Genomic DNA, 16,025 nt, shown 5'->3' with positions numbered 1-16,025 from the left:
GGGTGGGGCAAGAGGCGGAGTCTCATGACGTCAGGGACGTGCAAGCAAGGTTTGCTCCCGCAGGAACAGAGTTTGCGACGGCTCTTAGACACAAATATCTTATCAAAGCAAAGGATTCAAGAAGCTACATTCTCTCTTTAAACAGAAGGTCCTTATATTAAACCACATACTCTTTAAGACATTGCTCTTCATTTTCAAACCTCATGTGCTGTGAGGCAAGAGGGATGTAGTGAAACACAATATTTCTACTTGTGCTCCTTCCACACGCCCCCTATATCCCAGGATCTGATCCCAGATTATCTCCTTATCTCAGATTATCTGGCAGTGGAGACTCGAATAATCCAGTTTTAATCAGATAATCTGGGATCAGATCCTGGGATATAGGACAGTGTAGAAGGGCCTCAGAGAGAACAAGTTCCATGAGCTCTGGAGCTCAACCAACTTCTGGATTTCACTGACAAGTCAAATCAAAGTGGCCTCCAAGACAGGGTGAGAACTGAAAACAGAAGTAGTCCAATTTGTGCCCTCTTTCATCAAGCAGGTTTCTCTGAAAATGAGGCATTTCAATTCTGAAATTTCATTTTATCACAAACTTTTTCTTTAAAAAAAACCCCTGAGACGTTCTCTTCAACAGCTTTTCTTCATCTCTGTACACCACTATATCTTGTCATGTGCAATGTTTTACTCACTGAGAGTATAAGTCAAACTATCTTATAAATATTGCCAGAGTAGGCAGTTTGGCAGATCCAATTCAAGAAATATTTATTAATGCAAAACTAGCCTAGGTATTTTCCTATAGCCTTGGTTTTACCTGATGATTGTCCCATCAGATTTTGAGCTTCTTCGGAGGAATGTAAGGGCAGCTTTTCTCCTGAAGAGCAAAGAAGAAACAGATTTAATGTTTTTTGCCTTCAAGGAGATAAGCAATGTCACTTCATCTAGGAAGCTCAAAATATGATGAACAAAATGGCAGAACACGAATTTTGTGATCGTCCTAATGAAATGAAGATATATTAAATATGTATGCATAGATATTCAGTAACACCCACAATTCACAGTATCTGCTACCCCAGTTCTCTGGAAAATATTTAAGGTCTATTTTGCTAGCACTTGAGAAACTGCTACAAGTCTTTCTTGAGCTTCAAAAAGAGTTTTATTTACCAGTATGCTGCATCACTCTCAGCATTTGTCATGCAAGAATGAAATGCCTCTTCTAAATATTCACTAGAAATGACGTTCACTAAATATTGACTAACCAATGTCTTTGAGTACATAAAAAATCAGATGCCATTGCCAAATCCAGGAGAATCAACCATGAGAGAATTCACACCACTTTTTCCTGACTTGCACTACAAATGCCTCCACCTTTAAAGCCCACGAGGACCTTGAGATCATCTGGGGAGGCCCTTCTCTCGGTCCCGCCTGCCTCACAGGCACGCCTAGCGGGGACGAGAGAGCGGGCCTTCTCGGTGGTGGCCCCCCGGCTGTGGAACTCCCTCCCTGCTGAAGTTAGACAGGCGCCCTCCCTCATGGCCTTTCGTAAAGGCCTGAAAACATGGCTTTTCGAGATGGCCTTCAACTGAGTGCTATGTTATTGGAAATGATGACCGGAATGGACTACGACTATGAGATTGACTATGACCCCTTGATAAGACGAAGCGGATTTTTAGTATAAGTAGATGTTATGTAGTAGTAGAGTGTTGTTGTGCTGTCTTGATTTATTGTAAATTGTCTTTTCTATGTTTTTGTACACCGCCACGAATCGCCCTAGGGCTGAGAGCGGCGGTCAATAAGTGCAAGTAATAAATAAATAATAAATAATAAAGCAAGTGGTGATGGACACACAGATGTCTTGCAGCAGGCACTATGAATTTGTGACTTGGAAACATATTACCTGTCCTTTGCTAAAAAATGCAGAGAGCAAAGCAGGTGAAATTGCTCTTGGGCCTGCTTTCAACTTGTTCCCCACTGATAGGTGTAATTGCAATTATATATCCTATTCCTTTTTCATTCAACAAACCAAGCTTAGAAAGAGAGAGAAATTGCACAGGTAAGAAGAGAAGGAAATCTGTAAAGGGTATTTGGGTACGTACCAGGGAAAGCGGGGGTGGTCTGTCCAAGGGGAGTAAAGGGGGTTTGCTGCATAGCCAACTGGTGGAGCTTGGTCAACTGCTGAGGGGTAGGAGGGACATTAGAACTAAGAAGGTTATTGTTATAGAACACAAGTCACACCAAAAACTAAGAACAAAATTATAACTGAAAAAAAGAAAAGAAAACCAGGAAGCCATGTGAAGCCATGGCAAACACAGCTTTAACAGAAGGACTTGGCCTGGTAAATTCAGAAATGCCCAAATTTGTGGCAATTGTGCTTGATCAGGGTCTGAAATACAGCAGTCTACTTTGAGGTGTCCTCATTCCTGCCCCACATTGAGCTGAAATGCAGCCATCACTCTGTTTGCTAACAGAAAATGGAAAAAAATAATTTGGACCAGAGTCAGGGCAAGTGGGTTGGGACACACAGTGCTGCATCTTGGTCGAGGTAAGCTCTTGGAAATGAAGCTTGGTAGGTAGACAAGGGAATTGGCAATTATGGAGGCAAGGTTACAAAAGCCTAATATTCACTTGGTTAAAATAGGTTTGTATTTCAGACCCTGCTCATCCCTTGTTGTCTTTGGATATTTTAATGGCCCCTTGACAAAGATCCCATAAAAAGAAATGAGCTGGAATCATTTAGGGTACTTTTCTTAAATTAAAAATGTATGTACTGAAATGTATCTGGATGCTGTTGTCTCTATTCTTACTCAAGTGATAAAATAATGGTAAAACAACTCCACTTCCCAAATTGCACTGTGCAACCTTGGAACTGAGATGGGGGAATAGTGTTAGTCCTTCCATAGTATAGAAACTTTTACAGAAACATAAAAATTAGCCTTAGGAATATACTGCTAAGCCAACAAGGCCAGCCTGCTGGAATAGAAGGCATGGGGCGCTCACTGTTTGAATTTGAGGGGAAAGAATTGAGGAACCCTTGCTCCTGCAGCATGTCTGAGGGAAAGGGTGCAGGGAAGTCTGACATTGGTTTGGCAATAGTCAGGGTGAAGTATTGGAGGCAGAACACCTGGGAGGCTGAAGAAGACAAATAGGGAGGCAAAGGGGAGTTTGAAAAGTAGGATTTTCAATCAGAACCATCAGAGCTGGAAAGCAAAACACCAGAAGCAAATGACATGCAAATAATTTAAGGAAGCTAAAAGATAGAAGGAAGTATAGCATAACCAAGATGTAAAATACCATTTGCTACCATTTTTGCAAGTAAACAACAGTTAATATGCAAGTAAATATTACTTTTTCAAAACTCTGCCATATGTTTCTATAGATAATCCCCTGTATCGTGAAGACTGATGTATCATGAAGCCACCTTCTCGCATAAGTGTACTTAAATAAGTGACAAAAAACCCACGTTCATGTTGATTCTACTGTCCTCTGCTGTTTGCTTTGCTTCTGTTTGTGTTTCAAGCAGGCCTGTAGTGAGGGGGTTGGTTTTAGGGGTTCAACCCCCCCCCAAAAAAATGTTTCAGATTTTTAAAAAAAACCTGGTTTACTCATGAATTTTAACTGGTTAACCAAATCCCCATGCTAAGTCTATGAGACACAAAAAATTAAGAGTCCTTCCAGAACTACAAGCACTATCTCAAGCAAATATTGACAATTTATTCACACTGTCACTACTTGCAGGAATAGCCAATGTAGTGAAGCAACCAAGTTGGGGGGAGAGAGTTGAATGCTCTCATTAAGGAGGTCAGACTTGGTGGAGGTGGTTGACATGGGCGGAGCTGCAGGCTATTGAAGACTGCTCTGCCCCCTGCTGTGCTCTTTGCTTTAGCGTGAGCTAGGAGGCAGGTTTCACCCCCCCCCCCAAATTTCCAACCCTCCCTGAAATTTTCAACCCCCCCCCCCGAAATTTTCACACACACCCCCCCCCCCCCCCGTCGAAATTGTCAACCCTCCCCGAAAATTTTTTCTGGCTACGGCCCTCAAGAGTCTGTTTTCTTGTCTGTTTCTACTACTTGCTAATGTCAGATCTCATACATAGAAAGACAATTATTTTTTTAATAAAACAAGCAGATCATTGTGAAAATATCTGCAGTCACATGCTACAGAGTAGATTTATAGTATATCATATGAGATTGTAATAACAATTTGTACCTGACACAAAAAGCACACTTTCTCCTACAAAAACATCAAAAGCTTAATTTACAGCACTGTTAAAAGGTAAGAAATAATTTCCCTTGAACTTGCCTTTCATGCCTCTCAGAAAAGATAAAGAAGAAATATGTAATTTACCAATTATCAGCATTTTCCATTTTGTTCCGTGTGTGTGTGTGTTTGGTTCTCTACCCTAACAGTTGTAATCAACTGTTTGAAAATTCACAGTCAACTCAACACCTTATTTGCAGAGCCTGGAAACAACTACTTAAATCTAACTAGTTTTATTTTGCTGTGCTGTTCAATTTGCCTAATTTCTGTTTATGTCTCACTTTTTTCCATTAAGTTTGTTGGAAGAAAGGACTACTAACTAGCTAAATAGAACTGGTTGTGTGCTACTTCGTTATTTCTTTCAAACAATAAAGTATCATGAAACAATAAAGTCCATGCCTTGGTCACCTCTAGATTGGACTACTGTAATGTGCTCTACGTGGGGCTGCCCTTGAAAACGGCTCGGAAATTTCAACTGGTCCAACGGGCGGCGGCCAGGTTGTTAACTGGTGCTCCTTACAGAGAGAGGTCAACCCTCCTGTTTAATGAGGTCCATTGGCTGCTGTTCATCTTCCGGTCCCAATTCAAGGTGCAGGTGCTCACTTACAAAGCCCTAAACGGTTTGGGACCCGCCTACCTGCGTGACTGCATCTCCACATGTTCCCTTCGATCATCTGGAGAGGCCCTGCTCACGATCCCACCTGCGTTGCAGGCGCGTTTGGTGGGAACGAGCGATAGGGCCTTCTCTGTGGTGGCCCCCCGACTCTGGAACTCTCTCCCCAAGGACATCAGACAAGCCCCAACATTGGCAGTCTTTAGGAAGAGCCTGAAGACCTGGCTGTTCCAGTGTGCCTTTCCAGAATAGGAAACTCCTAGCATCATGTCCTAAATGCACTTTGTTAGAGATTTAGGATTGTCTGCACATTGCACCTACCTCCAAAAACCTCTATATTTCAGCTGTCATATCCAGCACTTTTTAAATTTTGTCCATTACATTTGGGTTAGGTTTTAAATGCGCCTTAGGTTTTAAATGCGTCATGTTGTCATTGTTTTTAGTGTTTTATTGTTTTGCCTGATGTTTTATTATTTGCTTTATGAGTTTTACTGTTGTATTTGTATGCTGTTGTTTGTTGATGGCCTTGGCCTTTGTAAGCCGCATAGAGTCCTTAGGGAGATTTTAGCGGGGCATAAATAAAGTTAATAATAATAATAATGAATAATTTGTTGATTAATAGGTACTCATTATGAAAAACTGAGATTAATTGGTTAAATATAACTAGTTTCTTCCTAATTATCCTTGTACTCCCACAAGCCCTAGCCAACAAATCTAATAATTAATAACATTCAGTATTCCTGGAATGATCTTAGAAGGAGGACAATGTCTGATGAATAATTAAACTTGGAATCTATGCAAGAGACTGAGTTTGAATCTCATTCCTCATGCATATAAAATATGTGTCATTAGGAATGGTATTTTTGGATTAAATACACTGTGAGCATCTTGACTGAATAAGGAGGTAGATGACGCAATCCAAAATAGAGAAAAATCACTCTGCATATGCTTGGAGACAGTCAAAGTGTTTCTGATTAAGAATTTTCCATATGGGAGTCACCAAATAATTTTTGCAACTGCTTACAGCTGAATACAATGGATCAGTATCTTTTAGCTGGCATTAGCACCCCATTCCTTATTCATATTTTCAATTTCAGGAAACTATTTGCTGTGTTTGAAGGGTGAGTGAAGAGTATATTTAGAGATGGAAAGAAGGAAGATGCTGAACTATGTTTTAGGACAACCTTCCCCAACAGCCACCCCAGTTACTTGTAGTCTAACACATGTTAGAAACATGCATGCTATGGAATGGAACATGAAAAGGTAAACAAAAATCACTATTCATTCATTCACAAGACTACTGCTATAATAAGATAAATCATCTAATTTCTGGTAGGGCCAATGAGATTTCTATGCTTGGTTTTCTACTCATCTCTAGAAAGTTCACCAAAACCTATAGCTGTGATTGATTTTGCCATTATGGACTGATTATTTTTTTCATGTATTCTTCTGAAGTGATGGAAGATCTGTTGCAAGTTTGAATTCTTCCAGTGAATGTCTTGATCAGAGCAGCAGCAGATTGAGGGCAGTCCACCCTTTTTCACTGCAATTCGTCCCCAATAAATCCAATAGCAACTGGCTCAGACAGCTTTAAAATAAAAATGTAAAAGATTTGTGTAGGAGTATCCTCCTATACGAATCCTTCACATTTTGTTTTAAAGTTGTCTGAGACATAACCAATAAATGCAATGCCCATGATCAAAGGAGAGAATAGATTAGGATGACAGAAACTGAGCTCTAGAGGATGGCATCATAAAATGGAGGATTATAAATTAGGTGCACCCTTTGAGTAGAAAAAGTCTTTGCACACTGGAAGCAGGATTTGAAGCACAGTTGAACTTGGAATACTATAACTAGAAATGTCAGTATAAGCTCATGGAACCGTTAGCATACTTGTTGTTGTTCATTCGTTCAGTCGTCTCTGACTCTTTGTGACCTCATGGACCAGCCCACGCCAGAGCTCCCTGTTGGCCGTTACCACCCCCAGCTCCCTCAAGGTCAGTCCAGTCACTTCAAGGATGCCATCCATCCATCTTGCCCTTGGTCGGCCCCTCTTCCTTTTGCCTTCCACTTTCCCCAGCATAATTGTCTTCTCTAGGCTTTCCTGTCTCCTCATGATGTGGCCAAAGTACTTCAACTTTGTCTCTAGTATCTTTCCCTCCAGTGAGCTGTCGGGTTTTATTTCTTGGAGGATGGACTGGTTGGATCTTCTCGCAGTCCAAGGCACTCTCAGAACTTTCTGTTAGCATACTAGTACATTGTAAAAAGTACAGTCAAAAACCTGCATATATTGCAAAGCATAATATGTCTTGGCAAAACAGAATCCAGTTGCACCCTATGAATTGTATGCAGCATCCCAAATGGAGCAGAAGCCTAACCTGACAACCTGAATTCTGCCCTGAACAGAGAAATACTATTTATGGAGTAAAAACTAGATTTTGATAGCTTGCCATCTTTAGGATATCCCCTTTTTGCCCTACAACTATTGACCATTGTGAGAGAATGTCAGGGGAATGGGAGGGTTTGGGATCCTGTAGATTTACACCTTTCTGTTTTTTCAAAAAATATACAGTTGCAAAAAATATACAAATGCCGTGTTTCTGGTTCTTGGGTATATGTAGAGCTTGAAGTGTTACTTTTTAATTACAGTTACTCCCCTCATGCTCCAAAAGTAGTTAGCATTATATGTAGTTATGATGTCTTAAAGCAGGGGTCCTCAAACTAAGGCCCGGGGGCCAGATGCGGCCCTCCAAGGTCATTTACCCGGCCCTCGCTCAGGGTCAACCTAAGTCTGAAACGACTTGAAAGCACATAACAACAACAACAATCCTATCTCATCAGCCAAAAGCAGGCCCACACTTCCCATTGAAATACCAATACGTTTATATTTGTTAACATTGTTCCTCATTTTAATTATTGTATTGTTTTTAAGTCTTTATTACACTACAAATAAGATATGTGCACATGCACAGGAATTCATGTTTTATTTTTCAAATTATAATCCGGCCCTCCAACAGTTTGAGGGACTGTGACCCGGCCCTCTGCTTAAAAAGTTTGTGGACCCTTGTCTTAAAATAATGTTGGCTATTCTGTTTCTCGTTTGACTAAAGCTGTCACAGCTTTCCAAACTGTGTGCCATGACACGTTAGTATGTCAGCTTCAGTGTATAGGTGTGTCACATAAATGTAAAGCAAAACCTCTGAATTTATGTGAAATAATCAGTAAATCATATATAATCAAAAGGTTTTCATGGGATATGTTGTGATCCCAAACATTTCATTATTACAGCTCATGTATGTGCACATATCTCTTATAAGGAGTTGGTTTAACCTCCAGTTTGCCAGAAAAACTGAATTACTATGTCATGAAATGATGCATGTTTAAAGCTATGAAATGTTTGGAAAGCTCTGATCTAAATGCTACAAATTGCTTGTCTATGGTCACATGCTTCTTCCCTTCACTCTGCTGTTGCCTCAACCACACTTAGGCTCAGCAAATAGATGCTAGCACTTAAACCACAAGCGATTCCTCCACTGCTATTTGGTGAGGCTAAATCCACGTAAAGATAATTTAAAAAATATAGCTGCAACAGAGGAACCATTCTCACTTACATATTTTTCCCAATCATGTGATGCAGTTATTAACTTTTTTTTTGTTTGGGATGGGGGGGGGGGGGGGGCGCGCGACTAATTTCAAGTAATTGCTTATTTGTAGTTCCAGATTCTTGATGTATATTTCTCACACTTCTTACAAGAAATGGGTGCCAATAAATCTATGCAACTTTTGTTTGTTTTGCTTTATGTTTCCCATTATCTTCTGACCCTTTCCTAATGATCTCTGTAATAACGTTTGCTTTGTGGATAGCCAGGTACAGATACTCAGCTGAATACAAGGAATGAAAACATCCACAATCATTTCCTTGAATTTGATTGATCCTTTCTCTGATACTGTCATAAACCGCCCCATCCAGAACCGCCCCATCCATCCTAACATTTAGGGAACGGGTGAAAACGTGGCTGTGGAGTCAGGCCTTCGAGGAATGAGACAACACCATAGGACTCTGGATAGAAGTGGATATAGATCCATCTTATTAGGACGACTGACCACTGTAGTTTTATATTTAGTGTTTTTAAAGTTGTTTTGTAATTTGTGATATATGATATTTTAATGAATGTATATGTTTTTATGGCTGTAAACCGGGCTGAGTCCCTCAACGAGGTTGAGAAGCTCGGTATACAAAACTGTGAAATAATAATAATAAATAATAATAATAATAAATTCAATATACCTATTCAAAAACCTAATTTTCAGTTGTCATAGTTAACATTGAGTCCAGGGTACCATCTCAGTGAAGATTCATATAATGCAGTTTAACTGCATTATGTGGTCAGTGTAGATTCATATAATACAGCTTAACTGCATCAAGCTGCATTGCATGTGTCTTTACTGACTATATAATGCAGTTTCAAACTATATTGTATGGCAGTATAGAAGAGGCCGAGGTGATAGGTATGTATGGCCAAAGGTGGAAATTTGGGGGAGCATGTTGTCCCCTGGGATGTCAGGCCCCATCTACATTGCCATTTAGGCCTGTAGCAAGGGGGTGGTTTTAGGGGTTCAAACCCCTCCTGAAATGTTTCAGATGTTTTCAAAAGAACCTGGTTTACTCATGAATTTTAACTGGTTAACCAAATCCACATGCTAAGTCTATGAGATGCAAAAAATTAAGAGTCCCTCCAGAACTTTAAGCACTATCTCAAGCAAATATTGACAATTTATTCACACTGTCATTACTTGCAGCAATAGCCGATGTAGTGAAGCAACCATGTGGGGGGGGGGTGAATGCTCTCATTAAGGAGGCCAGACTTGGTGGAGGTGGTTGACAGGGGCGGAGCTGCAGGGTATTGAAGGCTGCTCTGCCCCCTGCTGTGCTCTTTGCTTCAGCGTGAGCTAGAAGGCAGGGTTCAACATCCCCCCCCTGACATTTTCACCCCCCCTGACATTTTCAAGCCCCCCCCCCCCAAAAAAATTGTCAACCCTCCCCGAATTTTTTTTCTGGCTACGGCCCTGTTGCCATATAATGCATTTTCTGAATCTACATTATCTGCTTTGAACAAAATTGTATAATCTGACTCATATAATTCAATTCAAAGCAGAACTTGATTCAGAAACTAGATTATGTGAAGGTGCAGATCCAGCTTCAGAATGATGCTCCCTGCTCTCCCCAATCCCCTTAGTTTTCAAAAAAATAAAATAAAAAAATAACACGCCTTCCTTTTTGTTTGAAAAAAGATATTACAACCTCCCCCACATTCCAAAAACTGTCTATACCAGCTCCACCTCACATTTATCCCAGTGTTTACTAGGTAGCATGGTGGGCATTTTAGTAAATGGATATACAAATTTAATAGATTTATCTCAAAACAATTTCTGCCTCCATTCCCTTGTGTATGTAGAGTCACCCCAAGCCTTTCTCCCTATGGAGAAGTATTATATAATCCCAACACTGATTTACTACAGGTGTTACTTTACAAACAAGATAGTTCTAAACACAAGGAGTTTTTGCCAAATAACATTACAAGACTACATTCCAGGAGTTTAGACTTCCATTCAGAGATGCTAATGCATGAAAACAAGAATGCATGAGGCAAATGTGTTCTATAGTTCAAATGCCAGAATAGTAATGATCACCTTTTTTAAAAAAAATGTTTCGATATCTTAGACGTTTGGGTGGAAGGTTTCAGCATCACCAGGCATTCATGCTTCTTTTGCATTATGGCTCGGGATTTGTACAGTATAATGGACTAACTAATCGGATTCCTCTCAGCAAGCAATGTCTGAGAGAAAGTGTAAAAATTATGAATATATAGATATAGATATCATAAAACATACCAGCGTAGGTCTAAATTAGAGTGGTATATCTGATTCTCAGCCAGTCATGACGAAGGAGGGGAAAGCATTTTTATGACTAGTATGTGAGACACAAAATGCAGAGGCAGGTAGATAGATAAAGGTAAGTGTAGCAAAAAGGGATAGCACAGAATGATTCAAATAATTTGACAACAGGCCAAGTCCTCAATAGAAATATAGTTGAATGCTAATAGGTTAAAGGCTATTACCAATACTACACACGGCCAATTACTTTGAGAAAAACTATTAATATTAATGTCTAATATTAATATTAGTCATATTTAAGAGTAGCATGCAGGTGGCATACAAAAGCAAACTTCTTATGTGAATAAAGGAGGCAGACTCACATCTGGGTGTGGAATAGCGTATTGTCCCTGAATTGTATAGGCCTGCAAAAGAAGAACAAGTAGTGTAAGATTTTTACATTAGTGCCCAATAACTGTTTATACCAAAGTTCAATGAATGATATTGATTTCATATGGCTTACTTATGTCTTTTTGCACTAATGCCACTACTGATTTATTTTACACCATTATCTCAGAGTCATCCGTTCTTTTAGATTGATTCACACTATACAGTATCATCTACAGCACTATAAAATGTAGGTGCCTAAGAAAGCATTCCATAAAATTGATAATACCATAACAGTTATTTTGTAGTTTCTAGTTATCAGACAAATGCACACAAATTTAATAGTTTGTACAAGTTTGTATACCCACTCCCTCCTGATGACCATCACACAGTAAGAAAAATAATGTAATGACATAATCACTAATTCAGAACATTATCTCTAAGATGTCCTACCTGTTACTTACACGCTATAAAATTAGATTTTATTTATTTATTTATTTACAACATTTATATGCCGCCCTTCTCACCCTGAAGGGGACATGGCGGCTTACAAGGTATGCATACATACAATATATTATATTATTAGCATAGTACAATATCAGTATTAAATATTACTATATTGTACTATACAATTATGTTGTAATATTATTGGTAATATTACATGTAATATAAATATATAATTATAATATCATATTATTATTATAGTGCATTACATTATAATATAAATATTATATGTATATACAATATATTATATTATATTATATTATATTATATTATATCATATCATATTATTAGCACAGCACAGGAGACAAGGTGGAATTGTCCCCTGGCCTTCCCTCCTATGTACTATGTACTATGATTCTACTTTAATTTCCATGGCTGCATCCTATGGAATCCCAGGATTAGCAATTTGGTCAGGGCCATTATACTTCGTTGGGTGAGCACACCTTATAGCTCTACAAATACCAGGATGGAATAGGATGTGGTCAAGGCATTTACAATGGTATCCAAGTGCTATAATAATGTGAAGTATTTGTAGGTTACAATCAGCAGGGCTGCTTCAATTAGTTGGCGTCTTCATCTTTACCCAGGACCTGAGATTGCATATAATGACTTATATGAAAATCCCCTTTCTCTGGAAGGAACAGTTCTAGTCATGCCTGTGCCATCAACTGTTGGAAATTATAAGAGAATGTCACAAATACAGGCCATCCCCAAGTTAGAACAAAATAGGTTCTGTGGGTCTGTTTGTAATTTGCATTTGTATTAAGTCAAAACAGGTACATTTTTAAGTGCAGCTATATATAGTATATAGCTTTTGATAGCATAGAAAAGGGTTAACACCCTGTAGTGTTTGTTTTGCTGTCTGTTTAGAAAATTTCACCTCACTTTCTGTCCCTGTGAAAATTAGATTTTGAAAAATTACTATGTTGTGGAAACAATGACTGGAGATATAGCTTTAGTGGAGGCCCCTTCTCCCCATGATAACTCTTCCAGGAGTGAATTTCTCTTCCTGGGGGTAGATTTCTTTCACTTCCAGTTGTCTCGCCCCTGTTTGTAACCATGAGGCATTTGTAAGTCAGATATTTGTAACTCAGGACTGCCTGTACTTCCATTGATGTGTTTCAAATATATTGTAGGTTTTATGGAGTAATATAAATCTTAAGAGCTCAGTGCAAGTATTCTTCTAAGTAGAATGTGGAGGAAGAGATTTATATGCCTGATAGGCCTGCATCTGACTTCAACTGTGTTTTAGGAATACTATTTTGCACAGGTTCCTATGTGTGTTCAATATTCGGCATTTTTCTGGGATATGGGCCTCAAGAAAAGAAACTGCACACACTTACATAAACATACAGAGGCTTGTGTAATGACTAGGAGCCCCTTCCTATATTCATCTCTATCCACCTCTTCAGAATAGATTGACAAGAGCATAAGTACTAAATAACCAGTGAACCAAATGTAGCTGTGACCTGTATCTACTCCATCTCTCTAGATAATTTGTGACTCATCAAACTGGATGCAGCCCCCGTGCCTTGGAATTATGGCCTATCATATGGTCAGGCATAACAATACGCACTAAAGAGCTTCCTTGACCAGGAGATTCTGGATCACCTTCATGGTGGACAAAACTATATAAACCTGATAATAATAATAATAATAATAATAATAATAATAATACTTTATTTATACCCTGCCACCATCTCCTCTATGGGAACTCGGGGCAGCTCACATGAGGCCAAGCCCAAACAACATATTACAGCAAAATAAAACCAAAAACATAAGCAACAACATCATAATTACATAAAAACACATGAACACATTAACAATATAACATTAAACACAATCACAGTGACAGTGGGCGGGCCACATGTGCAGGATAAAATGTTTAAAAACTCGGATGAGATAAGAAGAGGAGCAAGTTATTTGCAAGAGGGAGCTCATAAAAAACACAGGGTTTTGGAACCAAACTTTCCCACTGAGGGGAGGAGGGAGGGGGTGTACTCCAGTGACAGAAGCGTCGAGGAGAGCAGTAGTGTCATGTTGTGCACCTACTCACCCAAGGCGCAACAGAAGACCAAGGTTTTAAGATTCTTTTTAAAAGTTTCTAGGGTAGGGGCTTTCCTGATCTCTCTAGGTAATGAGTTCCAGAGTTGGGGAGCCACATAGGAGAAGGCTTTCTCCCTTGGACCCACAAGACAAGCTTGTGAAACTGGCAGGGGCGAAAGCAGGGCCACCCCAAGGATTGAAGGGCCCGGGTTGGTTCATGGAAAGAGATACGGTCCAGGGTAATGCTTGGCAAGTCCACCTTAGCGTGGCCTTGAACCATGTTAAGCAAAGTGGCCCAGTATTCAGAGCATCTCATAACTTTGGACCCATGTAAACAATTGGACTAGTTGAGAGATAGATCTGGATGCAAATGTTTACACTACCATCCCATATATCTGGGGCTTGAGTGGCCTGATAATGAGGGATGGCAATCAAAGTCCATTACCAATTTCCATGCCCTGCTGGCTGGCTGTCATCTGAAGTGATGTGATGTCACCTGGGGAGACAGGGCGATTGAGGAATAAAAGGATGGAGCAGAGAGGGCAATTCCTCTTTCACCTATCTCATCACCCTGCCACCCCATCTGAAATTATTGTAGGTGACAATTAGCTGGTGGAATCTATGTCATGTTCAGAGACCACGACAGCATGGAGAACAGAAGGGGACAGTAAGGAGGGCTGTCTGTTAGTATTAAACCAAGTTCAGCAACACTGGGCATTTGGGAGTCCTTTCCTGCTCTACAGGAGCTGGACGGTGCACTATGAGAACCCTCCTTGGGCCAATTCAGGACATGCCATGCTGGCTTGGCCCAGGACAAGGGGTCAGTGTAGCTCTGCCCATAGAAATCTTAAGACTGTAACAATTTACAATAGTCATACTACATCATCAGATGGGCTATTTGGCCTGTTCAACACTGCTTGTGCTCCTCCTAAAGGATGGAACCCATTACAGGACACATGTATACTTCCAACCGAACTCTGTCCAGAAATGGGAGAATATCAGCATATGACCCTGCGGTGGCAACATGGGATCCTTCCCCTGTTGTCTTACAGCAATGGTGGGAAGCCAGGCTGCGACGCTTTCCTCCATGTGCTGGAGGGTCAAAGTAAGTCACGGAATGCGGGGCATGGAGCAACAGGTTCTCCATGACCCCACCGGGAGCCCATAAATTCAACACAATGTGTGGCTAATCCATGGGCCTTTGTGATGCGGTTCTTGATCATGGGAGAAAATGAATGAGATTTTTTGCAGTTTCCATCTTATACTAAAGACCCATGTTGTCCTAAATCAGTGGTTCTTAACCTGGGGCCCCCAGATGTTTTTGGCCTACAACTCCCAGAAATCCCAGCCAGTGTACCAGCTGTTAGGATTTCTGGGAGTTGAAGGCCAAAAACATCTGGGGACCCCAGGTTGAGAACCACTGTCCTAAATGAATGCACTTGATCTTATCAGGAACACAGCAGCATCCACTCTGGATTTTGGTAGATATGATGCTCATAAATCACCATATATTTGATAATGGTTTCAGTACCATATTCCTAAAGTAGAAATTAGACTTCTACTTAAAATAACAATATATATTTAAAATAATACTTTGGGCTTACTTCTACAATCTGGAGCAAAAATTAGGGGGAGAGATGTTTTGCTGGTTCCCTTAATTGCCTCATTTACTTCCTTGGATGGCATTGGTTGAGATCAGGAAGAACTCTGACTTGGGAGAGGCCCATGTACAGCAAAATTCTACTTTAGGAAATATTCAATATCAGGAAATATCCAATATTAGGGATGGGATTGATCGGTGTAAAAATGGTGGGTTCTTGGCATATGCACAATTGATTATAGAATTCCTATGGAGTGCACCAGAAAGCTCCCTGGACAGAGATGGACCCTGCCAAGACATCTGGAGCCCAAAGTTAGGATCCCAGCTGGACTATGCTGGTCTACTTGACATCATACAAGTTTCATTCCTCTTCACAGAGACTTGTGAACGGAATTGTTATTTTAGTTTTTCTGATTATAAGGAAATATGGGACATGAAAATCCTTATTAAAGATCAGCTTCTGGGGTAAGTATCCCAGTGCCTAGGCTCCAAATTGGACACTTAACACCACAGCTACTTAAATGTGAAAAAGGAAGAAGAGAAGCCTGAAGAAGAGAAGGCTGAGAGGGGATATGATAGCCATGTATAAATATGTGAGAGGAAGCCACAGGGAGGAGGGAGCAAGCTTGTTTTCTGCTTCCCTGGAGATTAGGACGCGGAACAATGGCTTCAAACTACAAGAGAGGAGATTCCACCTGAACACGAGGAAGAACTTCCTGACTGTGAGAGCCGTTTAGCAGTGGAACT

At 40.1% G+C, this 16,025-nt stretch overlaps 1 protein-coding gene across 18 annotated transcripts in view; it reads right to left on the bottom strand.

The window, feature by feature from the left end:
- PCBP3 (poly(rC) binding protein 3) overlaps window positions 1–16,025 on the bottom strand; it is a 153,890-nt gene that overhangs the window by 32,347 nt on the left and 105,518 nt on the right. For 7 of the 18 annotated variants that reach the window (XM_060783425.2, XM_060783383.2, XM_060783460.2 and 4 more), the window contains 3 exons: window positions 11,125–11,166; window positions 2,094–2,172; window positions 812–871 (listed from right to left, as the gene is read on the bottom strand). In XM_060783425.2, coding sequence (XP_060639408.1) covers window positions 812–871; window positions 2,094–2,172; window positions 11,125–11,166 — 181 coding nt within the window. The remainder of the gene's footprint in view (window positions 1–811; window positions 872–2,093; window positions 2,173–11,124; window positions 11,167–16,025) is intronic. The other 11 variants (XM_060783431.2, XM_060783397.2, XM_060783450.2 and 8 more) reach the window with 4 other exon arrangements.

This window comes from Anolis sagrei, chromosome 1, assembly GCF_037176765.1.
Source record: "Anolis sagrei isolate rAnoSag1 chromosome 1, rAnoSag1.mat, whole genome shotgun sequence".
Taxonomy (NCBI): domain Eukaryota; kingdom Metazoa; phylum Chordata; class Lepidosauria; order Squamata; family Dactyloidae; genus Anolis; species Anolis sagrei.
The sequence above is the reverse complement of the archived record's forward strand: the minus strand, read 5'-3'. Positions and strand labels throughout refer to the sequence as shown.